General features: G+C 39.8%; 1 protein-coding gene across 1 annotated transcript in view; it reads left to right on the top strand.

Annotated features, from left to right (window-relative positions):
- The first annotated feature begins 437 nt into the window (after positions 1-437).
- Plcl2 (phospholipase C like 2) overlaps positions 438-25,100 on the top strand; it is a 166,811-nt gene continuing 142,148 nt past the window's right edge. Inside the window, exon 1 of the mRNA XM_028766561.1 lies at positions 438-838. Coding sequence (XP_028622394.1) covers positions 509-838 — 330 coding nt within the window. The 5' untranslated portion in view covers positions 438-508. The remainder of the gene's footprint in view (positions 839-25,100) is intronic.

Genomic DNA, 25,100 nt, shown 5'->3' with positions numbered 1-25,100 from the left:
CGGAGTGGGCGCACGTGTCCCTCGCGCCCCGCCGCGAGCCCGCGCGGGAGCCGGGCCTGAGGGGGACGCTGCGCTCGTCGGTGAGAGCGCGGGGCCTGAGGGGACGCGGCGCGCGGCGGTGGGCGCCGGCGCGCGCGCGTTATTTTTGGCGCCCGCAGCGGCGCGTGTGCCGGGGCGTGTTTTCCTTCCCCAGGTGCCGGCAGCCGGGGCGCCGCCGCCCAAGCTGACTCCTCTCTCTCCTCTTCTCTCTCTCCGACCCCGGCAGGACCCCAGAGGTAATTCTGCCTGCACGACGTCCTCCGTGCGGGAGGCGAGCTCGCCGCACGCGCCACATCCCAATCAAAAAGAGAAAGAAAAAAGAGAGAGAGAGAGAGAGAGAAAAGAAAAAGCGGAAGAAGCGGCCGAGGCGGCGGCGGCGGCGGCGAGGAGGAGGGGCCGCGCGCGGCGGCCCGAGGCGGCGGCGGGGACGCGGGGACGCGGCTTTGTGCAGGCGGGTCGTGGGGCGCCCATGGCGGAGTGTGGCCGGGGCGCCGCAGGCGGGGCCCTGCCCACCTCCCCGGGCCCGGCCCTCGGTGCCAAGGGCGCCCTGAAAGCGGGAGCCGGGGAAGGCGGCGGTGGCGGCGGGGGAGGTCGCCTCGGCCACGGGCGGGCGCGCTATGACAGCGGCGGGGTTTCCAACGGAGACTGCAGCCTCGGCGTGTCCGGGGACGAAGCCCGGGCCAGCCCTGCCAGGGGACCTCGAGGCGTGGCGCTCGCGCGGACTCCTAGCCCGGCCGCCGGTCCGGTCCCCAGGGACAGCAAGCCGGGCGGCCTGCCCCGCCGGAGCAGCATCATCAAGGTAGGTTAGGAGACCCGCGCGCGTCCTTGGGCTCGCTTTCCCCGCCCCGGGGAAGCGGTGGCGGAAGGAGGCAATGCAAAGTGAGCCTGCTGCGAAGGGGAAGCAAGGGTGCAGGGGTGTTTGGAGTGCTGGAGCAGGGATTGGAAAGCCAATGGCATTGGGAAGGAATGGAGAGGTGATCCGGAGTGTGCATGAGAGCTGTGCTCTGACATCCCCAGAGCAACTTGGGGCTGTCACCTCTCTCCAGATTGACTTGGAATTAAATGGCCTTGTACCTGCCTGGGGTAGGACAGGCTTTTCAGAGGCAGCTTAGCCTGGTGGCACACTCCCTGTAAGGTTTCTTTTGTATGTTAAAGGACAGGGATCATGTGAAAATACTTTCTTAAAACCTCAGGCAATGAACATAATATTATTTAATAGATTTCTTCTAATCTACTTTGTAAGTGGTTGCCCCTTGCAAGTGATTGTCTTTGGAGGATGTAAAATACCCCTCCTTCACTTACTCGGAGAGAGGGAACATAAACACAGATTTCCTCTTTTTTAGCCTCAAAAGCTCTGAGAGATTACAGTTCCGCACAATTTAATTCTTTCCTTGCTGCTATAAGCAGGCCTCCAGATCAGCAAGTTCCTTTGGAATGGTTTTGCTTGTTTTGGGTTTTTTTTTTCATGGTGCTATTTAGAAAGCCACCAGTTGTTTTGTGAATTTTACATTTTAAGAGGTGACATTAAGTGTCTGTGGTGGTTTCCTTCCAATATTACAGTGCAGTTGCAACATAAAAATATTTCTTGTGACACGAAGTGGAAAAAGAAAGTTGATAAGGGAAGAAAAGTAGAGCCTTGAGCCAGATCAACACATTTGGCTTGCTCGAATATGGAACAAATATGGAATGTTGCTTTTTGAGAAACAAGGGAGGTGGGGTAGGACAGGGCGGTTGAGTACTATCTGGTGCTAACCCATCCTTTTTGTGGCTGACAACCCTTAGGAGACAGGTTAGAATGTGCTAACAGCACAAAGTTGGTACTGGTGGTATTTGAAATTCAGAAATACTCAGGTTCTGTGGAAGTTCTCTGTGTTATAATTGTCTGCAGCCATCTAGGGAAATAGACCGCCTTGGGGCTGTGTAAGAGGCTGTTGTGAAACTGCCTCTAGCCTTGTCATCTGCTTGCTCAGTTTTTATGTGGGACAGGGCACAGTTGAAGGGCTTAAAGATCAAGTACATCACCTGTCTTTAAAGATCAAGTGTATCGCCTAACTTTTAAACCAAGGAAAGTCGTGTCTTTTTTTGCTGCCTGTGTAGCTTTTAGTGGTGTGTCTTTTCTTCTAATATATAGTTTGTCTCCATGAAAGTTGTTTTCAAGTATTGATCCTATTTGATTTGCAGAGCTATGCAATATTTCTGTTTTTATTGGTTAAATATTTGTGGTGAATTTGCACTGTGATATTAATAAAATTTTTATGTGAAGGTTTTAGAGAATATACCCGGTTTATGAAATTTTAACAACCTTCCCCCCCCCCAAGGATTTTTGGCAGCCTGTTTTCACATTTAAAAGGCTAGAATTTATTAACATCCATAGTAGGATTCATAGGGAGGCATAGTGGGAAGCAACCGTGTTGTTCCCTTAAAAAAGAAGTGTGACTTGCCTATTTGTGACTTACAAAATTGAGACCGAGTATCATTTCTGTAGAAGGATATGGAAAAATGATGAATTTTTCAGAAATCACCAGTCGAGACATGATAGTGCTGCTTATATTGAATTCTGAGTTTCAAAGCTATATTTCATTTATCTGTATTCCTCAATGAAGCCAATTAACTCTTTATTCACCATTACATCCCTAGATGCACAATGCTAGGATCGTAATAGGTACTCAATAAATTACTTACTGTTGGGGCCAAGGAATGATGAGGAAGTGTGTGTTTTCTCTAAGGTTTGCTTGTTTCTGAAACAGGTGGTTTTCGATTTACCAGTCATACCTTGGTATCTTGTACCACATAAGACAACTTGACAGATTACCCTCTCTGGCCACTATGTTCAACTTATTTTTGTCTTAACCATTCTTGAAAATCATGGATGTAGTGTTGAAAATTGATTGTTCCTGCAGTATAGCAAAAAAGGTCCTTCTAGATAGGTAAGTAGTTATGTTTCTCCGTGAATTGATGTCTTTAGACAGCTAGATTTTAGGATTTTTAGTGTTGTGTTTTCTAAAGATACATTGTACAGCATAAAGATAGCATCTTGATAGAATAAAGGAGTCTTTTGATTCAGTATCAAGGTCCATAAAGCAATGAATACTGCACAGGAGGTATCTTGGCCATATGAATGGCAGAAATTATATTGCACTTTTTAAAAGAAATAACGAAAGTTGCTTAAGCAGAGCCCATGGGAAAAGGTCATAGTGGTGTTTCTCTTTGGTTTCTTGTGCTCTTTCTAGAGAAGGGATTAAGGAGTCAGTGTGGTCAGGTGTTCTGCAGCAGATGAGTAAGCAAGCATGCTAGGGCAGCAGCTGGTCACTGTGAGCTGGCTGAAGAGCAGAGGCTAGCTGGTGTGTGCTGGCAGAAGAGCAGAGGCTAGCCAGTGTTTATGGGCTTGTGTTGTTTGAAGTGTCAGTCTCAGGTTTCTTTCCTGCCTTCCATCTTCTTTGCAATCTTTACATCCTGTTAGGTAAGAGTCACAAAATCAAGGGGGTCTGGGGCCCAAGTGTGGTAAATGATAGGTAAAGAAAAAAGGCTCAACACTAACTTGAGTGACATTCAGAAATACACTGTAAGCTGACCAGAACTCTACGTATTTAAAATAATTTCTTTGGTGTCTCATCTGTTTTATAAATAGCAATGAATTTGTAAAACTGTGTTTGTTTCTGACCCAATAGACGCAGAGATCTATTCTAAAAGACCTCCTCAGTTATGGTAGCAATCCTGATGAAGACTGGAAGCATTGTAAAATGTTTTACAGATGCTTTGGAATGATACAGAAGTCGTGGAAGGCACCAGCAACTATTTCTAGCTTTCTTTAACTTACTGAAAATAACAGTGTGTTCTTGAGATTATCTGCAAGTGCACATTACTGGAATTTTAGGGACGAATTTTTTAGTCCTCTTTAGTAATCTAGTCAATGAAAACACCACTTTCATTTTCTCTTTCTGCAATTCACTTGGTCACACTGCTCAATACAGTCTACTTTATTTCCAAATAGATCATTTGGTGAATGTTTTCAGATGGCCACTTACTTTTTAAAAATACATAATGTATTCTATAATTACAATGTAAAGTAGCATTTAGGACCTTAGATTTATTTTGTTTTATTTTAGAAATAAATATTATCAAAATGACTATATTAATTGGGATGGTTTGTTTTAATCAGAACAGATTAAATACTTTGCTTTTAAAAGGGTGCTATGATTACAGTCACTCCTGGTGTCGTTTTTATGAGCTATGATAAATTTATGTAATTTCTTAGTCACTGCCATACACAAGCCACAGAGCAGTTTGACCAGCTTTGCTCACCCCTATCCCCAGATCGTTTTCATCCTCTGCTCTCCACATCAGCTACGGGGCAGCTATAGATGTTGGGCCCCTTTCCATACTTAGGATATGCAGCTATTGCAGTACCTGACATTCGGATGAAGTAACAGTAACCGCTGCTTACTAAACTCTCACTGTGGGCAGGGCATGGGAAAAGCGTGCTGCTTACCCTAGTGTGTCATCCGCAGAGGAAGGAGGCAGGCAGAGCGCAGAGAGGTTAACAGCGTGTCTGAGATGCTGGAGCTGTGTGCAGTACATCTCTTGACTGAGTTGTGTTCCGTTATTCTTTAAATCACTCCATCTGTATACACTGACTGTGAAGTAAGGGAGCTTTGCTGCCCTGAGATACCAGATTTGACTTTTCTCTTTAAAATGTGTTGGGTGTTGGAGTAGGACAAAATCCTGTCTCTGCTGGCAGTAGTTGACAGACAACATACCGGGCAGCTGTTTCATCCCTTGTCATAAATACTTGTTGGCTAGGCCTTCCAGCTTCACAGTGACTTTTTTTCTTAACATAGGTATCGTATAGTGCCGAGTAGAAAAAGTAGTCTTACTATCTTTATATCAACATATAAAGATAGTCGTACTATCTTTATATTAACATGTATGCTGAGCTCCCAAGCATGGAGAACACCAGACTTTTTATGCCTGTTACACATATTCGAGCGAAATAGCAAAAACGTACCTGAGCATTATGCTGGAACATGGTTTAAGTGGGCTCTTTACAGGCAAAAACTGGCATTGGCTAGTTTTGCACTGATAGCATACAGTACTCTGACTGTTTTTGAATTAGAACTTAATATCTGCTTTCAACTCTAAATGTTTGTCTGTCTTTTCTCTTCCCTTTCTCATACAAGGAGAAACAAAGGCAACTGCATGCCAGGCACTTAGGAACTGGGTCACAAAGTGAATTGTCTGAATAGATAGGCAGATCCTAGAGACCCTGTAGATCAGAAAATCTCCCAGCCAATCAGCAGCTCTGCACCTCACATTGTGCTAATGCATTTAGACCCAATAACTACTGAAAGGTCAGAGCAAGGCTGATTGTTTCAGTCTAAAGAGCTTAAGTCTTGATTCAATTTCTCAGTGTAATCAGAATGCATTGGTTTTATACACCATCGCTTCTTGCCCACCCTTTGCTTTTCCTTCTCCCTCTGGTCCTTCTACTTGATTTGCATTTTAAATCCATGAAGGCAGATGATGGGAAACTGCTTTATAAGTTGATTGTATCAGTCATTGAAGTTGTTATCTTAGAACGTTCTCCTTCCATATTGGTTTACTTTCTTCTGTAGTGCTCTGTGTGCTCTGCCAGGGCTTTAAATGATACTGTTTTTGTTGTCAAATTTGAACCCTCAACAGATATGGCAATATTATTTGTACTTGAATTGCAGATACAAGATGAACATTGGTAGTCAAGTAACTTACCTTACACGTTTTAGATGATATTGCTCTTCCACTGGGAGACCTCTGTATTAGTTCTGCTACTTTTTTGTCCTTTGTTAGTAGGACCCAAGTGTTTTTACCACTAGGCCATTCAAATGGAAGCAATTGTTAATATATGTTGAAACTATGTAAGCCACTTGACCAGTTTTTTTCTACTGATAATCATGAATCAGGAAATTGTGCTTGACACAAAAAGTATGTCATAACTCAAACCCAAGCTAGAGCCGCTGGAGAACTTTGGGGTTCTTAAAGCATAAAATTACTTTCATTGGTCTGGCAGTGGGTGAGTTCAGGCTGCTGGTAAGACACTTTGTTCCTGTGTACTCTACAATGTCAGAGCAAGGCAGGCATCTGGGTTCTCTGGCCTCTAGCACTCTAGGATTTGTTAAGAAGAATATTCTAGGGAACTCGCTCAGCTTGCCTGTTTGGCACTTGTCTGAGTTATTCATAAGGCAGAATACCGAAGTTAAACGAGAGGCTCTTGAATCACCTGACTCCCCTGCACCCTTTTACGTGTGTAGCCTTGTGTATCCTGTATCTCTCATGAGTGGGATAAGGACCCTCTCGTAGCACTGCTAGGATCCTGTGAGATGATGTGTGCTCAGTGCATGTCAAGCATTTGGAACGCCATGTGTATGATCTAGAATTTTTTTTTCTCTCCCCTTTCACATTGAAGACCATTCTGAAACAAGCTGGTTCCTTCAGGTTCACTGGAATTAAAATTCACTGGTATTTCCATGCCAATTTTGGAAGATTTATCTTTCAAGACATAGAAAAGTGCTGAGAAACTTTATAGGCAGATGCTCTGGAGAGTGAAGCGTTTTGCTGATTTTCTGAATCCCATATTTTAGTACAGTTGAAAATGTGTAAGGAGCCACAGCTGGGTGACATTCCTGTCTGTCTTGATTGGCTCAGGGAAATCCAGGTTTTTATTTTTTTGTCACTACAAAATTGTTAATAGTGTCTCTTCACTTTCAAAAGTGCCCTACATGGGTGACCCATTACTCCCTCTCCAGGAGCTTTGTGGACCACCTTCAATATCAAAGCTTAGGCTTTGTATTGGTCCCACTGTTTTCTCTGCTTGAAATGTTTTTCTCCTTCTGAGCCATGCCTAGGATGTTTTTTGGCTAGTTGTCCCTCAGTTAGGATGAAGTGTTTCTTTTTCTGCCCTCCAGCCCTGGCTCTTCTTGCAATTCCATCCTGCTCTGTGTCTCTACCTCATGGGTATCTATGTCTTATTTACTCCCTGAGCTTAAGAAAAAGTTCAATGTCTTGTGGAAAGTGTGTATTTACAAACTATATATATATATATATATATATATATATATATATATATATATATATATATGGTGTGTATATATATATACACATACATACATACATATAACATACATATATATACACATATGTATGTGTGAGTTATTTATATGAATGGAAGTTAATAAGTTTTGATGACTGACAACTCAGTTTAATGAAGAGATTATTAGATTTAACTCCAAGTGATTCTGATTGTAATGGGCTTTGTACTTCAATAAGAACTTTTTTCAAGCACTTAGTTTTGAACATAATCAGAAGAAAATCCCTTCATATAAAGTTGAAAGTTGGGCTTGAGAACTTCATTACTTCCAGAATTGTTCTGCATGAGGTCAAATGATCCGTCCCTCTTGTGTTCCTGAGTTAAGAGTAGACCTTTACACTTTTATGTTTTGGTCTCAGAGTTTAAGAAGCATAGCCGGAGAGTGTTACTGTTTGTTAAAGCGTTCACTCTCTTCTCTGGTATTCGGGTTTTTCAAAGTGACTTACATGGTTTTTGTTCAGCTTTTGTTCCTTTTTAAGGTGTTAAGTTACTTAAACTTTTATTGTCATTGATATTGGAATGTGGAATGTACTCATCGGGAGTGCTGTGGAACTAATAATAAACAAAGAAGCCTAAGGACTCTGCAGTCCTGATATGCAGAGTGTTGAAGTGAGAATCTCTTTTATTTTGTTATCTAATGCTGGAAATTCAGTCCTTCGTTGTAATGGACGGATTAGGCAAAGAAGAAACATGTCCTGTAGTGGTCATTTCACACACCTCTCAGCACAGCTTGCAAGCAGATACGGTCCGGTCCCTTTTACAGGCTAGGAAACCTTTGCCTAAGGATGGAGAGACAATTCCAAAGCAGGGCCACAGAATTTACATGTGGCAAAGAAAGCCGTCACTCAGACCAAATTTGTCTGCCCTGAAAGTCCATTTATAAAAAAACTTATTCTCTTTTTATTCCTATTTGCCCAAACCATTCTGGCTTCTTAATCATAGAAGTTTCCACCAGTCTTGAAATGATGACAGGTTTCTAATTATAAGAGCATGGCTTCTTAAGAATAGGCTACATGTCCTATGTGAATCTAGAACTGGAGTTCTACTGGAGCGCCCCAAGCTCTGTCTGATCCATAAGCCCCTTTTCTTGATTGTGGAGTCAGTGTTGGGACATCTTCTTGTAGTGTGCTAAATATACTGAGTTGAAAGTCGCAGGTGTTAATATCCCCCAAACTAAGCAGCTGGATTTAAAATAAATCAAGGATGAAGGTTCATGGTATTTTCAGAATGGAAAGTGATCACATAAAATTCTGCCATTATAGATATTCAAGGCCATACTGATTACTAAGTATATTTAGTTCTTGGCTATGGTTGAATTAATTTATTTGCATAGCAGTGTAACAGAATTGGAAAATTTGTTATGTAATACTGCAGTATGTGGCTATTAATAGAACAAAATGTGGTCTTACAGATAGCTTTCTTTTGTGGACTTTTTTCTGCTGTAGACAGCTGCATGTATACACTCAACTCATGCATGCCTATACTGTTTATAAATAGGAAAGACTGAGCGCTAAGTTAATTGAGAATGATCACCAAGGGTTTTTATTAATACAGCGTATCAACCTTTAGTTGCCTTTTACCAATCAGTGGGGTCGCAGAGGGATAAAGTGGCCTGTTAGCAGCTACCATTAGGATCAAGCTGCATGACCGGTCCCTGTGGTCTCCTTCCTTTTATCTTTCATCCTCCTTTAAACCTTCTTGTTCTGTGTCATAGTAGTTGGGATTTTTAAAGTTATTTTATATTTTAATGTTTAAAAGAATCATTCAAGTGCTCTAAGTTTGGGGATAATGAAATAATAGTATTAAGTCTATATTTTTTGGAGCATTTGATAGCTTGTTATATGTTGCTTTAAGGTGTTCATTGCTTGTATATAGTCTTATAAATAATTTTATGTTTATTATAAATACTAACCCCTTTCATAGGACATATTAAATTTGCTGTAATAGATAATGTCAAACAATTTTTCCAGCTAGTATTTTACAAGCTAAACAAGTTAACTATCTCTGATTACTAAAATACACATAATTGTTATTTTCAGTGGGCTTGATTTTTTTTCTTTCTTCTTTTGTAACCATTTTCATGATTGTGTAATTAATGGAACATTACCATGGCCTTCTGGTTGAATATCTTGGTGACTATGATACTGAGAACCTTTTCATATTTCTTGATCATTTGGATGTTGTCTTTGTAAAAAATGGTGATTTGACTCCTTTACCTGCTGGAAAAATTGGTTTTTACAAAAATTGATTTGTATGACTTCATTATTTTCTGGATGTGAGATATGGGTGTGATATAATATGAAAATATCTTCTCCTGAATATGGCTTGTTTCTTCACTGGCCGGAGAGTTGTCTTGTAATGAGAAAGAATTCCAATTTTAGTGAAGCCAAATGTATTAACATTTTCAGTTGATTTTTGTGTCCTGTTTTAAAGAAATTTCTTTTCAAGACAATGAAGATTTTCATTTATTTAGTTTTGGAAACTTTACCTTTTCATTTTTTATGTGGAATGAATGTGTGTGTGTCTCTGTGTGTTACTCACTATGTAATCTCTCTATATAAAAAAATCTCTCTCCCTCTCTCTCTCTCCCTCTCTTGAGAGAGGGAGAGAGGGAGAGAGAGAGAGAGAGAGAGAGAGAGAGAGAGAGAGAGAGAGGTAGGCAGATATCTAAAATTTTCCATTTCAGATAGATAGATAGATACATAAATCGGTCTTAAATGATACATAAGATTTTCTTTTAATATAAACATATGATCCCTTCGGTACCATTTAATTGAAAATAGAATCTTTTATTCATGAACTGCATTGCCTTTTTGGATAAATCAAGTGACTAGTTCTGTGTGGGTTTGTCTATGAGTTGAAGCATGGAGAAAGCATTGCCAGAGCAATCATTTTTACAGAGAACTGATTTGACAGTGGAACCAGCACTATTCCTGGAAAGAGGTGACTAGACCTTTCAACCTTTGCTGAAACAAGTCTTTACATTTCATTTAATCAAAGAATCTTGTGCTCAAACGACACGGCTTACATATAGTAAAATGCTGTTTGCTCAAAGGAAATTATATAGTGATGCCTGCCAAACAGGTATTTGCTAGTCCAGCTGATTTATATTGGAAAGGACAGACCAGACTGGTGGTACTGCAGTGTTCTCATTATGATGGGCTCACAGGCTGAGTCCATACATCACAATGAATGAACACAACTCCTGGGTTATTCATAAATCACTAAGTGTATTTCGTTAATCACAAAGCAGGAAATTTCAGTTGGTGTCCGTTCCTATGTTCAGTTATGTGGTGTGTACTTTGATCTCTCAGCTTGTGCCCTTATATTCTCATTAGTCCTGCTTATTCTATTTGGATAATATATATATTATCCAAATTATATATATATATATGGCGGTGGCTTGATCATGATGTGTTCTTTTTGATGTGTTCAATTTGCAAATTCAATTTGCAAATTCAATTTGCAAATATTTTATTCAGAATTTTTGCATCCATGTTCAAAACAGACATTGGTCTATACTTTTTTTTTTGTTGAGCCTTTGGTTTTGGTATGGAGTAATATGAATTTCATAAAAGAAATTAGAGTATATTTCTTCCTTTTGCAGATTAGCTCGAGGAATATTGTTAGTTCTTCACTGTAGGTCTAGTAGGATTCTGCACTGAATCCGTCTAGCTCTGGACTGATTTTACTTGGGAGATTTTAAATTATGATTTCTATCTTATTGTTTATTAAGGGTCTATTTAAATCACTTATTACATCTTGATTTAACTTTGGTAAGTTGTATATCTCTAGAGGTTAATCTGTTTCTTTTAGATTTTTTTTCAACTTTGTGGGATATAGATGTTAAAAGTATATTTTTATGATTTTCTGAGTTTCGTCAGTGTCTATTTTAGTATCTTTTATCTCTGATTTATTAATTTGTATTGTTTTCTCTTTCTTTTGGTTAATTTGGCTAAAGGTTTATAAATCTTCTTAATCTTTTCAAAGTACTGATTCATTATTTCATTGATTTTTTTTTAAATACTGTTTTCTTTGTCTCTGTTTTATGAATTTCAGCTCTGATTTTGCTTATCACTTCTCCTCCACTCTTTTTGGTTCTTCTCTTGCTAGGGCCTTCAGATGCACCGTTAACTTATGATTTGAGATCTCTGTTTTTGATGTAAGAACCTATTGCTGTAAACTTCCCTCTTAGGACTGCCTTTATTGTGGCCATTGATTTTGGTATATTTCATTTTCATTTTCATGCAAACTCTAGGAATTTTAAAGTCTCGATCTCAATTCCTTCACCTAATTTCAGTTTATCAGCGTCTTATTTAGCTCCTGTGAATTTGTGTACTTGGTCTTATCTTTTGTGGCTGGTATCCATCTTACTGCACAGTGCTTCAATAAGCTATGGAATGTAATTTCAGTGTTCCTGTATTTATTGAGGCTCACTCTGTGTCCTAAAATGTGAACTATTTTGGAAAATTTCCCTGAGCTACTGAGAACGTGTATTTATTATTTAGTGTTTGCATGAGATGTTCTTAGATATGTATCCATCTATGGTCACTAACCAAGCTCTACAGAAGATAGTAAAGAAAATGCTTAAGTCTAAAGATAACGTTAAACATACACAAGAAGGCAAAAAGAACAAATAAGCAATTCTAGAATACTCAACCAAAAGAAGTTAGTACTGCTCACAATGACCTGGGCCCACCCACATCAGTTGTCAAGAAAATGCACCACACATGTGGTTCTCTCTTCCATAATGGCTATAGGCATGTCAAGTTGACAGAGAAGTAGCTCACACAGAAAGCAGAATACGCTGAACTTCTGCTCTTTAATTTTACTTTCATTGCCGAGTAGGTAATAGATGAGGCCCTTGAGCTGGCTTCACAGCAGGGCATTTGCCAGTGAAAGTGTGGAATCTGTAGGAGTTCTGGTGTGTCTCCCACTGTGCACCCATGTGTGTGAGAGGGTATAGTCTGATGATTGAGGGAGGTTGGGTGTCTTGCAACCAAGTGGGAAGAGAAGCCACACCCAGTGGGAGGCGTCGTGTGAAGCTTTATTTCTGGGAAATGGTCAAATTGGGTTTGTGGCTGTGTGCAGAAGAAAAGATTTGCAGGGGATCCTGTAACATGGTGCTGTGTACTCAAGGTTCTGAGGTTTCTTTTGATGTTCTTGAAGAGCTTTTTGGCAAGACGGGTCCCTTCAGCCTACGCTTTTGTAAGCCAGTTAGCATTCTTCAGTTGTGACCCTATGTTGGTTTTCATCGTTTATGTGTGTATGGGAACTGCCCAATAATTACTTTCTGTGTTTTTTGGAAAGTGCAGCATTCATGGATGCCTTAGACTGTGCTGGTAAGAAAGTGCTGGTCCCAGGGAATGGACCATCAGATGTAGGCAGATAATCTGGTTTTGCTGATTTAGTCAAAACAAACAAACAAACAAATAAAAATGCCCTCATGTCCTGAGTTTCCTGTAGTTTTTCGTGTCCCTATTCATTTTTGTCAATTGTGCTGTCTCGTAACCCTGAAAAACTGAGTGTGTGACCTCTGGCACTGTTGTTACATTGGTCAGAGCCAGGGACATGATTTTTCATTAGCCTTTTCAGATCTTGGTAAAGACAAAACAAAACCACCACCACCACCACCACCACCACTACCACCACCCGCCTCATATTAATAATAAAACAATATAGAATTTGTTTCCACTAAGGTTTACTGGTTTTCTAGAAAACCAGGTGTAAGGAAGTATGTGTGACTAAGGAAGGACACGTAGGAGACCTTTCAAAGAGGCAAACTTTGCAGAGAAAGATTACTGGGAGGTTGGCTTATTTGGTGGCTTGTTGACCCTGTGAATGAGGCCTTTCAGTTCAGGTTTTGCTGTTCCCACACTGGTTGCTGTTCAAAAGCTGGGAGTGCTTTTCTCCGGCTGCTGTCCTGGAAGCACAGCCTGTAAGCAGAAGGCCACATGCATCTGCAGGCTGGAGTCAGAAGTGCTTTTCAGTTGGCAGCTTCTCTGCTGCAGAAGCCACGGACTCTAGGAAAAACAACCGAATGTCTTTTAACGTTACTTGGTTTCCACAGCCTACTGTTCAAATATGGACCAAGTTCTCTCCCTAAGCACACAGATGGCATCAGAATGGCTGTCCATAACCATACAGACCCAAGTAGGGCGTGTAGGCACAGGGAGTGATACAGGTAGATGTAGCCAGAAGAAACAAAGGACTTTCATTCTGCTGCACACACACTGTTCCAGAGGTGGTGGAATGGTCCTCATTCTCTCCTTGGCACCACCTGTCTCCGATATCACTAACAAAACTAGAAGTCGCAGAGCAGACCTCAGTCTTACCCTCTGTATGAAACTAAAGTAGCAGGCTGCTCACAGAGATGCTGCTGGAAATGCCTGCCTCTTGTTCTACCTGCAAGTCTTGGTTTTTTAGGGACTACCAATTGATTACTTAGACTTTAAAATCCTTCTGTGTGAGAAAATGAGCTGTCAGTTGTAAAATTTCATGCAAAGATGAACTGTATGAAAAATTTGGCAGTCATGTGGATGTTTCTGAAATGTTTTTATCTGATTTACAGAGGGGTCAGAAACCAGGCACTCAGCTGATTGAGGGAAAACTCTCGGCAGCTGCTGAAGCTCCATCTTTATGGGGGAGTCTCCAGGGAGTGTTAGCAGCCAGCAGGGAGATTGCTTAGTTGTGCATTCCTATTTCTGTAGAGACTGGAGGCCTTTGAGATTGGAAAAGGGGCCTGGAAATGATGGGGTTTGTGTGATAGATAAACCCATAGTTTCTCAGGCTTATCTAAGGCACCACTGAGCCATCTCTTGCTTAGGCAAGGTGGTGAAGAGCCACCTAGAAAAGCTTCTGGAATTGGAAGGACTCTATTTGTAGTGTAGTAGGGCTGTGCAGTGGTTTTCTTTGTGGATCTTCTTTCCATTGAAACAGAAATAAGAATGATATTGTTTTGGGGTATAATGACAAATAATGTTATATATTAAAACTATTATTGAATTAAGTGACCTTTTCATTTTTCTGATTTTAGAAGAAGGCAGGACATTTTCATAGACTTTTAAAAAGTATTTACTGTGAGCCTTGTTTCAGTATCATGTACATAATAGATAGTTGGTCCTGGTGTGCAGTCCGCCTTCTGACTTTTTACTAAGTATAAGGAAGTGTGAAAAGATGTAGAATGTACAATTGGCTGTTTCTTTTTTACTTTCAACCTATACTTTTCAAACAGAAATTACTAATTTTGTTATTTAAAATTTGAGGATAGAGAGTTTTTCAATAGTTAATATTTAGCTTGCATCATCAATTTATATCCACTGTATTGCTAATTTTCCATGCCAAGATAATCATTTCAAGTTTGGACAATTTGATTTTTAAAATTTAAGTTTTCTGATTAGTAGTGAATACTCTATAAATGATAGGATTTATTGTTCTATTCAATGAAAGGTATTTTAAGGACTCTTTATAGCCTACTTAATTTGTGAATGTGTATAATACTTCTTACCTAATGAAATTAGCTTTATTTAAGAACTTACATATGTTTCTTTTTGAATTGAGAAGTTTTCTATGAATTCTGTGAGTAAAAGACAGCAGGCCTTAATTTGTGACTGGGAGATTTCAGAGTGGCCAGGAAAAGCACACTAAGAATAGAAACAGTGCTTATTTACTCCGCTCCACCCAGTCCAAGACCCAGCCGTGTGGTTGCAGATGCAGGGAGGGCCAGTGGCTACTTGGGAGGTGGTTCTTCTCTAGTTGCAGAGTTAAAGAAATCATACGTTCTTGTAACTTCTGAATTCTGTTTCCTTTCTTAACAACTGAGATAAATTATTTTTTATAAGCTGTTACCCCAAAAATGAGTTTGACCACATTAGTTTTCAGTTCCTTCTTACTCTTAAGTATTGTCCTGTGGTGAAAATGTAAAGTCCATTGTGAAGCTCCACAGCTTCAAGTGACGATTTAAACTGTATAGAAGTTCACTGAGATGTGTGGACTTTGATATGTGTGATTTCTGTTTGAAATTTACAGGTTTTTTAATAACAAAATTTAAACTTTTTATAATAAGAGGAAATTTTGAGATTATGGATTTTATTACTAATTATGCTCTGAAGACTTGGCACTTATTATTTAAAAATTTTCTGAATATGCTGGTTAAACTTCATTGTTAACTCTACCAGGTTTGTAACCATCTAGAAGACACCACTGGACATTTCTTGAGTGGTATTCCCAGAGGGGCTTAACTGGAGAGGAAAGACCCATCCCGAGTGTGGGTGGTCCTGTGTTATCAGTCCTGGACTGAAGAAAAAGGAAAAAGGAGGAAGCTAGTTGGACAGCTCTTCCTGCTTTCTGCTTCCTGGTCTGCTCAGATGTGATTAACCAACCAAGAGTTTCCACCACCATGAATTCTGCCATCACTTCCTTGTTATGAAACTGTGAGCCAAGGCAACTGAATCCTTTTTTACGTGGCTTCTGCCACCTAAAGGTATTTTATCTCTCTAAATGAGAGAAATAACCAGTACACTGATATTTTCATGAAAGTCTAAGAAACAGCTATTAGCTCAATGTATTTGTTCATTATATTTAAAAAGAGTCAAGGGGCCTTGGATTATCAATCAGTGTTAGAGCACTTGCTTAGCATGCCCAAGACACCTGGTTCAATCCCCAATAGCCAACACACACACACACACACACACACACACACACACACACGAGGGAGTCTAGGTAGTGAGCTTAGTTCTTGTGTACACTTAGAACCTAGGAAAGACACAGCTTGGATCTGAGAATCCTAGAGAAGTGCCAAATACAGCAACATCACAAGCACCAGAAGGAGCCCAATATCGTGTGCTGGGCCACCTAACCCACTGTTAGTCAGTGGGGTTCTGGCTCGAAGTCTGTTGCTCAGCGGTGCCTCACTAGCTCTGTGACCAGGTCTTGAGCGTTAATGAAGCCCGTTTCTATGGGTACTGCTTCGGAAAGAGAAGAGGTTCCAGTGCGCAGACTCTGGGTGTTACTTCAGGCTGAAGATCAGCTGCTATCTAGTTTCCTTCCTCATGTCTGGGTCTAATGCTGAGATCATTGGAATTTTGTGAGAATTCATTGAGAGTCTCACAAACAGGGTAAAGCACTGTTAACAGTAAGCGTTAAAGTTTTTTGTTGTTGTTGTTGTTGTTTTCCGGAGTTACGGAATGTGGCTCTTTGCTTCATGATGCTCTCTCCTCCTTGCGTGAAAAGCAGTAACTGTCACGTTATTGAATCACAACTCATCTTACTCCAAAGCACATTTTATACATTCATTTATGATACTAATTTTAACATTTTATCCCAAATAATGTTGATACAAATATTTGAATACTCACTGTTATTGGCAGGCTTGGCATTGACAAGCTAATATTCCTGTTGTGTATTGTGAACCTCTCTGTTTCAAGCTTGCATGTGCATACCTGCTGTCTTACTCTTTGTCTGTCTGTCTCTGCCCCCTAACCTGTGTGTGTATAAAATAGCCACGAAAGAGAGGACCGTGTAGTAAACTCATTTACCCCTTCATTAGTCATCATGTATGGCGAATCTAGTTTTCTCTGTATTTCTACTCCTTACCCCTGTCTGTTGTTTAAAGCAAATCCCACGAACTACTGTTATACCTAAAACTAATAACTCCTAACTTTTATCACATTTAATCTTCCACTATTTGATGATTCCATTTAGATTGCCTTCCTCCATCCATCCATCCATCCATCCATCCATCCATCCATCCATATATATAACTTATACACACATATATAGACATATATAGACATATATATATACATACATACATATACACACATGCATGCATGCACACACATACATACGTACATACATATATATGTATATATGTATTTTAAGAAGCTTCTACTATATTAGGTTTCTGTACTACCCTGCTGTTAATTTTAGCTGTCCTCCCAGTGTGCCCTTCCTCAGCTCTCCCTCCCAAGCTGATCCTCCTGTTTCAGTCCATCTCGATCCATCTACCCATCCACTGTTATCTATCCTATTCCCATCCATCCATAGCTATCTGTTCTATTTCCCTTTCCTAATGAGAAATATCTGTCCCCCAGACCCTTACCTAACCTCTGGTTCTGCAGATTGTAGCTTGATTACCGTTGACTTAACAGCTAATATCCATATAAAAGCAAATACATACTGTCTTAGTTAAGGTTTTACTGCTGTGAATAGACACCATGACTAAGGCAATTCTTATAAGGATGACATTTAATTGAGACTGGCTTACAAGTTCAGAGGTTTATTCCGTTATCATCAAGCCAAGGCCATGGCAGCATCCAGGCAGATGTGGGGCTGGAGGAGCTGAGAGTTTCGCCTATTATTCTGAAGGCTGCTAGCAGAAGACTGGTTTCCAGGCAGCTAAGAGGAAGGTATTAAAGCCCACGTCCATAGTGACGCACCTACTAATAGGCTACACCTCCTAATAGTGCACCTCCCTGGGCCAAGCATATACAAACCGTCACACATACCATATTTGTCTTTCTGAGTCTAGTTCCATCCATTTACCTGCATATTTCATCTTTTAAAATGGCTTGTATTGTATAAATGTACCACATTTTCTTTATCCATTCTTCTGATGAGGGACACCTAGGTTGTTCCCATTTTCTGGCTATTACCAATAGAGAAATGGGCATGGTTGATCAAGTGTCTCTGGTAGGATGAACTACCCTTTGAGTATACGCCCAAGAGTGGTATAGCTGGATCTTGAGGTAGCTCAGTTCCTATCTTCCTAAGGAACTGCCATACTGATTTCCATAGTGGCTGCACCAGCAATGGATGAGTGTTCTTCTTGCTCTACATCCGTGCCAGCATGAGTTGTCGTTTGTCTTACTGATATTAGCCATTCGGATAGTGTAAGATGAGATCTCACAGTGGTTTAGATTTTCATTTCCCTGGTGGCTAAGGAACTAAGGATACTGAACATTTCTTTGTTTCTCAGACATTTGAGTTTCCTCTTTTGAGAATTTTCTGTTTAGATCTGTACTCCATTTTCCAATTAGGTTATTTTCTTGATATTTAGTTGTTTTTGAGTTCTTTATATATTTTAGATACTAGCCTTGTATGAAATGTGTAGTTGGTAAAAATCTTTTCCCATTATGTAGGCTGCTACTTTGTCTGAATGATGGTGTCCTTTGCCTTGCAAAAGCTCTTCAGTTTAATGTGGTTCATTTTACTAATTGTTGATTTTAGTGCCTGGGCTGTCAGTGTTCTGTTTGAATCGTCTCTTCCTGTCCCAATGAGTTCAAGACTATATTAACCACTTTCTTTTCTGTCAGGTTCAGTGTATCTGGTTTTATGTTGAGTTTTTTGATCCTTTAGAGATGAGTTGTGTGCAGGATAAGTATGGACCTATTTGGATTATTCTACATGCAGCCATCCTTTTTGACCAGTACCATTTGTTGAAGATGCTGTCTTGTTTCACATATGTACTTTTGGCTTCCTTATCAAAAATTAGATGTCTTAGTTTATCTGGGTCTTCAGTTTGATTCCATTGATTTAAGTGTTTTTATTACTTACAGCTCTGTAGTACAACTTGAAACCAGGGAGAGTGATACCTTCCACAGTTCTTTTTATTATTCAGGATTGTTTTAGCTATCCTAGGTTTTTTGTGTTTCCCTTTGAGAATTGTCCTTCCAAAGTCTGTGAAGAATTGTGTTGTTATTTTGATGGGTATTGCATTGAACCTAAATTGCCCTTGGTAGGTTGGTCGTTTTTACTATATTAATCCTACTAATCCATGAATATGGGGGATGTTTCTATATTCAAGAAGACTCTAATTTCTTTCTTCAAAGACTTGTAGTTTTTAATCTTTCAAGTTTTCCACTTGCTTAGAGTTACCTCAAGATACTTTATACTATTTGAAGCTATTGTGGAAGCTGTTGTTTCCCGATTTCTTCCTCAGTCCATTTGTCATTTGTATATAGGAAGGCTACTGATTTTGTGGATTAATTTTAGGTATTTTGTTGAAATGTTTGTCAGCTGTAGGAATTTCCCAGTGGAATTTTTAGTGTCAGTTATGTATACTATCATATTATCTGCAAACAAAAATACTTTGACTTCTTTCTTTCTGATTTGTATTCCCACGATCTTCTCCAGTTGTCTTCTTGCTCTAGCTAGAACTTCAAGTGCTGTATTGGATATGGAGAGAGTAGGCAGCTTTGTCTTGTTCCTGATTGAAGTGAAATTGTTATGAGTTTCTTTCCAGTTAAGTTAGTTGTTGGCTATGGGCTTGCTGTAAACTGCCTTTATTATGTTAAGTATGTCCCTTGTGTCTCTAATCTCTTCAGGACTTTTGTCAGGAAGGGATGCTAAATCTTGTCAAAGGCCTTTTCTGCAGCTAAGGAGGTGGTCATTTGTTTTTTTCTCTTTCAGTTTGTTTATATCATGTATTGGATATATTGATTTGTGCATATTAAATCATTTCTGCATCTCTGGGATGAAGCCTACTTGATCATGGTGGATGATCGTTTTTGGATTTGTTTTGCAATTATTTTCCTAAGTATTTTTGCATCTATGTTCATAAAGGAGATTGATCTGTCATTCCCTCCCTTTCTTGAGTCTTTATGTGGTTTGGGGATCAGGGTAACTGTGACCTCATAAAATAAATTGCGCAATGTTTCTTTCTGTTTCTATTTTGTGGAATAATTTGAGGAGTATTGGTATTACCTCTTCTTTGAAAGTCTGGTAGAATTCTTCACTAAAACCATCCGGCCCTGGGCTATTTATGGTTGTGAAACTTAATGACTGCTTCAATTTCACTAGGTGTTACAGGTCTGTTTAAATTGCTTCTCTGATCTTGATTTAGATTTAGTAAGTGAAATCTATCAAAAAAAATCCATTTATTTTACATTTTTGAATTTGGTTTTTAAAATATGTCCTTATGAATCTCTGGATTTCCTTGATTGTTATGACCCCCTTTCATTTGATTTTTTTTTATTTGCCTATTCTTTCCTGCCTTTTAGTTAATTTAGATAAGCATTTGTCAGTCTTACTGATTGTTTTTCAAAGAACCAACTCTTTGTTTCATTGACTCTTTGTATTGTTCTCTCTGTTTCTATTTTATAGATTTCAACCCCGAGTTTGATTATCTCTTACCGTCTGCTCCCTTTGGCTGTAATTTTTTTCTTTTTGTTCTAGAGCTTTCAGGTGTGCTGTTTTACTAGCATGAGATGGCTCCAATTTTTTTTTTTAAATGTAGGCTATGAACTTGCCTCTTAGCATGGCCTTCATGGTGTTCCATAGGCTTGGGATGTTGTATAAGCATTTTCATTCAATTTTAGAAAGTCTTTAATTTTTCTTAATTTTGTCTTGACCCATCTTTTCATTTAGTAGCTAGTGTTGAGTTTCCATAGGTTTGTAAGCTTTCCATTGTTTCTGTTGTTGCTCTCTTCAGCTTTAACCAGTAGTAGTCAACCCCTGCTGGGGATGGGGTCTGGTGCAAAGCAATGAGTGGGGGGAGGAAGGGGAATTCTACTAGAGATGGGTGCACTGGGGGAAGGAAGGCTAACGCAGGTGGTCTGCTACAGAGCTGGTGATAAGATGGGGAGGGGATTGGATTTGGAGGAGAGAAGGGGTAGGATCTATCTGCTTCCCTGGGAGGAGTGACCTGTGGTTCCCAGGGAGTCTTTTGCATCTCCACTCATGTGCCAGCCAGTCATTGTGAACAGAAGGCCACACATTCCCTGGCTAGTTGAGAGCTGCTGAGAGCATTCAGGTAGCAGATTTGCCCAGGGTACCTGTTGCCTCTATATTTTAGGGAAAGTAGATGGAGACTTTTCAGGTGAAAGGAGCATGCGATCAGAGGCCCTTGAATAGCATGATGTATTTTGACTAACTAACACGTTGGTTGGGAATTGATACTGGGTGTTGCAGTTATATTCTAGGTTGCGGTTTATTTTTGATATAAAGTTTAAAAACAGCATAGTCAGTTGAAGATAACATTAAGTGAACATGATGATAGCAGACAGTATAGGAATGACATGGTGTATCAACCTATATTTGTTTTCTGTAATGTTTAATTTGGAAAATTTTGGTGACACCTGAGAGACATTGTGACATCTAAAGTTTACTATGTATCTGAATAAATTATCATAATATTTTCTTTCTATATTTCCTTTTATTATTAAATTTAGTGTAGACATCTGGAGTTATAGTAAAGGTACCTCCGAAGAAAACTGGCTATCACCATGTCCCACAGATACTCTACAGCAGCTCATGTTATCTGCTTGCTACATTAGACATAGAAGTAAAATTGCATACAGGAAAAATGTCCTATCACTGAGCTACATCCCTTTTGCATTTAAAAATTTGAGACAGTTTTGCTAAATGGTGTAGGCTGCTCTTGAACTTCTTATCTTGTCTCAGCCTCAGGAGACTTGTGACCATAGATTGGCAATCATCAGGATCAACATGCCTGTGCTGTTTGTATGATGAAATACACACTCAATATAAAGATGTTTGCTTCCCCTGCACCCCCAGAGGCAGGGTTTCTCTGTGTTCTCAGGGTTCCTGGGCATCCTGGAACTTGATCTGCAGACCAGTCTGGCCTTGAACTCACAGAGATCTGCCTATCTCTGCCTCCTGAGAGCTGGGATTAAAGGCATTCGCCACCACAGCCTAGCTGTTTGCTATTTCTTGATAAGCAAGCACTGGGGTCCAATTCTAGCTGTATCACTTAAAGTTTATTAAACAAATAGCATCATGTAGTTTCCTCAGCTGTTAAAAATGAATGAGTTTAGCATCCCTTCAAAGAACTGCTGTACTGAGTGAGTATGGGGAATGGATATGTGATAGTGCCTAGGACTGGACAGCTCACCAGAGCAGTCTTCTGTGCGATGTCATTTCCTCCCTTCTGACATTGTTTGCTTATTAACTTTTAGGATCATCAATTTAAAGTGCTCTAAGTAAGCAATAACTAATGAAGAAAAGCAGCCACTTAATTATTTGGAGACAGGCTCTCTCTATATAGCCCAGTCCAACCTCAAACTCTTGATCCTTCTGGGTCAGCCTCCTGAGTATTTTGATAGAAGGCATGTGTCATCAGGCCTACCCAGAATATTAGACCATGTATTGAAATCTCACTACACTCAGATATTCTTTTATGTTCTGTAACTTCTTCCTGCTGAAGTTCCAACCACAGTTTGTCAAAAAAGAGGAGTATGCCAAGAGACTTGAGTCAAATGATGTCTTTTAGGTAACTGGGAGATTCAAAGTTAAGGGTGCTTTCTTTCTTTCTTAAGAGATCTTCCCTCCCAACTTGGGGAATGATAGAATTGATCAGACTAGTTCCCTACCCTTACTGTGCCCATCCATGACCCATTCATTGTGTTATCTACTGTTTGTCAGCATGGCAACCATAGCTGCTGCTATCCTTACCAAGATGAAGCAGCCCAAGTCCTGTCCAGAACTGGTTTTCCCATGTAGGGGAAAGGTCTCAACCTTTGGCATCAGTTCATTCCTACAGTGTTCTCTATATCCCCTGGACCCCAGTATTCACTTGTTACTGGATTATTCCCAGTGGTACAAAACATTCTGGCTTTCCTTTCATGTTGTCTTAAGGCCCTTTCTCTTGTTAGCTCTTGTGCAATTTCTTTGCCTGCCTGTCTTTGTGACAAAATAACTTGAAGAGTTATCTGTATGCAGGGTCTTCAATCCTTTGCTCTTAAGCCCACTGTGTTCAGATTCTTACCTTCATTGCTCACCAGAGCTGTTTGTGTCAGGGCTGCCAGCAGCCTCCACGTTTATTTTATTTTATTTTATTTTATTTTATTTTATTTTATTTTATTTTATTTTATTTTATGTACCGGTAATCTATCCGCATGTACACCTGCGTGCCAGAAGAGGGCATCAGATCTCATTATAGATGGTTGTGAGCCACCATGATGTGGTTGTTGGGAACCTCAGGACCTCTGGAAGAGCCAGCAGTGCTTTCAACCCCTGAGCCTTCTCTCCAGCCCCAGCCCTCAAGTTCTTAACTCGTCTGCAGTCAATTCACCTAGCATTGGATACGGCTGGTTGTTCCCATCTCCATGCACCAGGCTTCCTGGCTTTCCTTTCTCACCTTCCCTTTGGTCTCATCTGACCTCCAAATGTTAGCGTGAGTCTGATCTCCCTGCGCCCACCCCAACACTCTTTACATTCTTTAATGAGTTCACACTGTCTTGTCCTTAATGAGTTCTGTGCCTTACTTGTCTTGGTGTGATGCTATCCTCCTTAACCGTTCCGTCTTTTAGTCATCTTTTACAGCTCTCTCTCTTTCACATACTAGAGTCTATAACAATGACTTTTGGCTCTATCTAGAGTCTGGCAGTGTAACAGAGGCACTATCTCCTTTATGAGTTTGATTTGAATGCATATTTATAAGGCTCCAAAATCTTTACTATTATTTTATGTCAATACAGTTTTGTATTTACATAATAATTTTATTTTTTTTATCATGTATCATAGCATGGAAAAGTAAGGAGACCATCTAGAAGTAAGGAACAAAAAAGAATATTCTAGAGTGTCATTATACTACATTTACTTTTCTAGTTCTAGGAAATGTAAATCTAGTTCATGCTTTAGACTGCTTTCTCATGAACAAACCCAGGTCATAAAAGGCAGTGGCATGTGTGGAACCTCTTTCGGTAATGAGTCTATAACCCATGAGCTTAATTTTGTCAGGCATAGGAGCTATATTCCCCAAGCTTGTGCAGTGGAAGAAAACCTGAACTGGCTCCAGGGCCTTGCAGGTTTCCCTATGATCAGTTTTTATGCAAAATGCAAATTATCATTTGTTTACTTCTTTATTTTTATGAATATTATATGGTGGGCTGACTTATAGGCACCCACCTAGTGGTTTAGTACAACAATGAAATTATTTTTGTTTTAAAATATTTTCTTCCTATAGCAGGCGGGATGGCTCAGTAAGTCAAGGAGCTTATTGCCAAGTCTGATGACTTAGGTTTGATGCCTAAGACCCATATGGGAGAAGGAGAGAATTGACTCCCACAGGTTCTCCTCTGACCTTCACATGCATGTGCTGTGTCATGTGACCCTTTCAGGTTTTCTTCCACTGCATAAACTTGGGGAATATAGGTACTATGCCTGAAGTTACGCTCATAGGTTATAGACACATTACTGAAAGAGGTTCCAAACATCTCACTCCCTCTTATGACTTGGGGTTGTTCATAAGAAATAAATGTTCATAAACAAATAAATGTAGTAAAATATTTGATCTGGATTTGAATTTACAAAATTACCTTTCATGTTAGTTTTGAAAAGTAGCCATGTAGTAAGTATATATGGAAACGGTATCAAGGTTATAACTGATTTGCTAAGAAATAAAAGACATAGGCATATTTCATAGGGTGGCTTTGATACTGACACATTTGGACATACACATTCTCATCTGACCAGGGTGTGCATCCACTTGCATAGAGTTGAGGGAGGCAGAATTAGTGAAGTTTGACAATATTTTCTTGGTGCTTGATTTTCCTGTTAAGTGTTTTATAATCAGAGGTTTGAGTTTGTAGAAAGAAAGTAAAACAAAAACAAAACAAAACCCCCCAAACAACAACAAAGTATAACAGCTCACTTACCAGTTTGATAGCGTTTTTCTCTGAAGGGGATTATACTTGTACTGCAGTGCAAAATGATGAGCCACACTGCTCAAAAAGCCAAAAATAAACCTGCAGGCTCCTGACTATGAGGTCAGGTGCTCTCTCTTCTGACTTACTGTTTTCTTTGAGTTAAACTTCTTCTCTCTGTTTTTAGAAATACTAATACAAGCTGCAGTATAGCGTACTTGTGGAGAGCTTGCTTGCATGCACGATATTTTTAGGTTCAGTCACCAACATTGTAAAGAAAAATTTTAATTTAATAAAATTTTTAACAAATCTGAATTATTGTTGGCTATGGGATG

Source organism: Grammomys surdaster, unplaced genomic scaffold, assembly GCF_004785775.1.
Source record: "Grammomys surdaster isolate TR1022 unplaced genomic scaffold, NIH_TR_1.0 169, whole genome shotgun sequence".
Taxonomy (NCBI): domain Eukaryota; kingdom Metazoa; phylum Chordata; class Mammalia; order Rodentia; family Muridae; genus Grammomys; species Grammomys surdaster.
The sequence above is the reverse complement of the archived record's forward strand: the minus strand, read 5'-3'. Positions and strand labels throughout refer to the sequence as shown.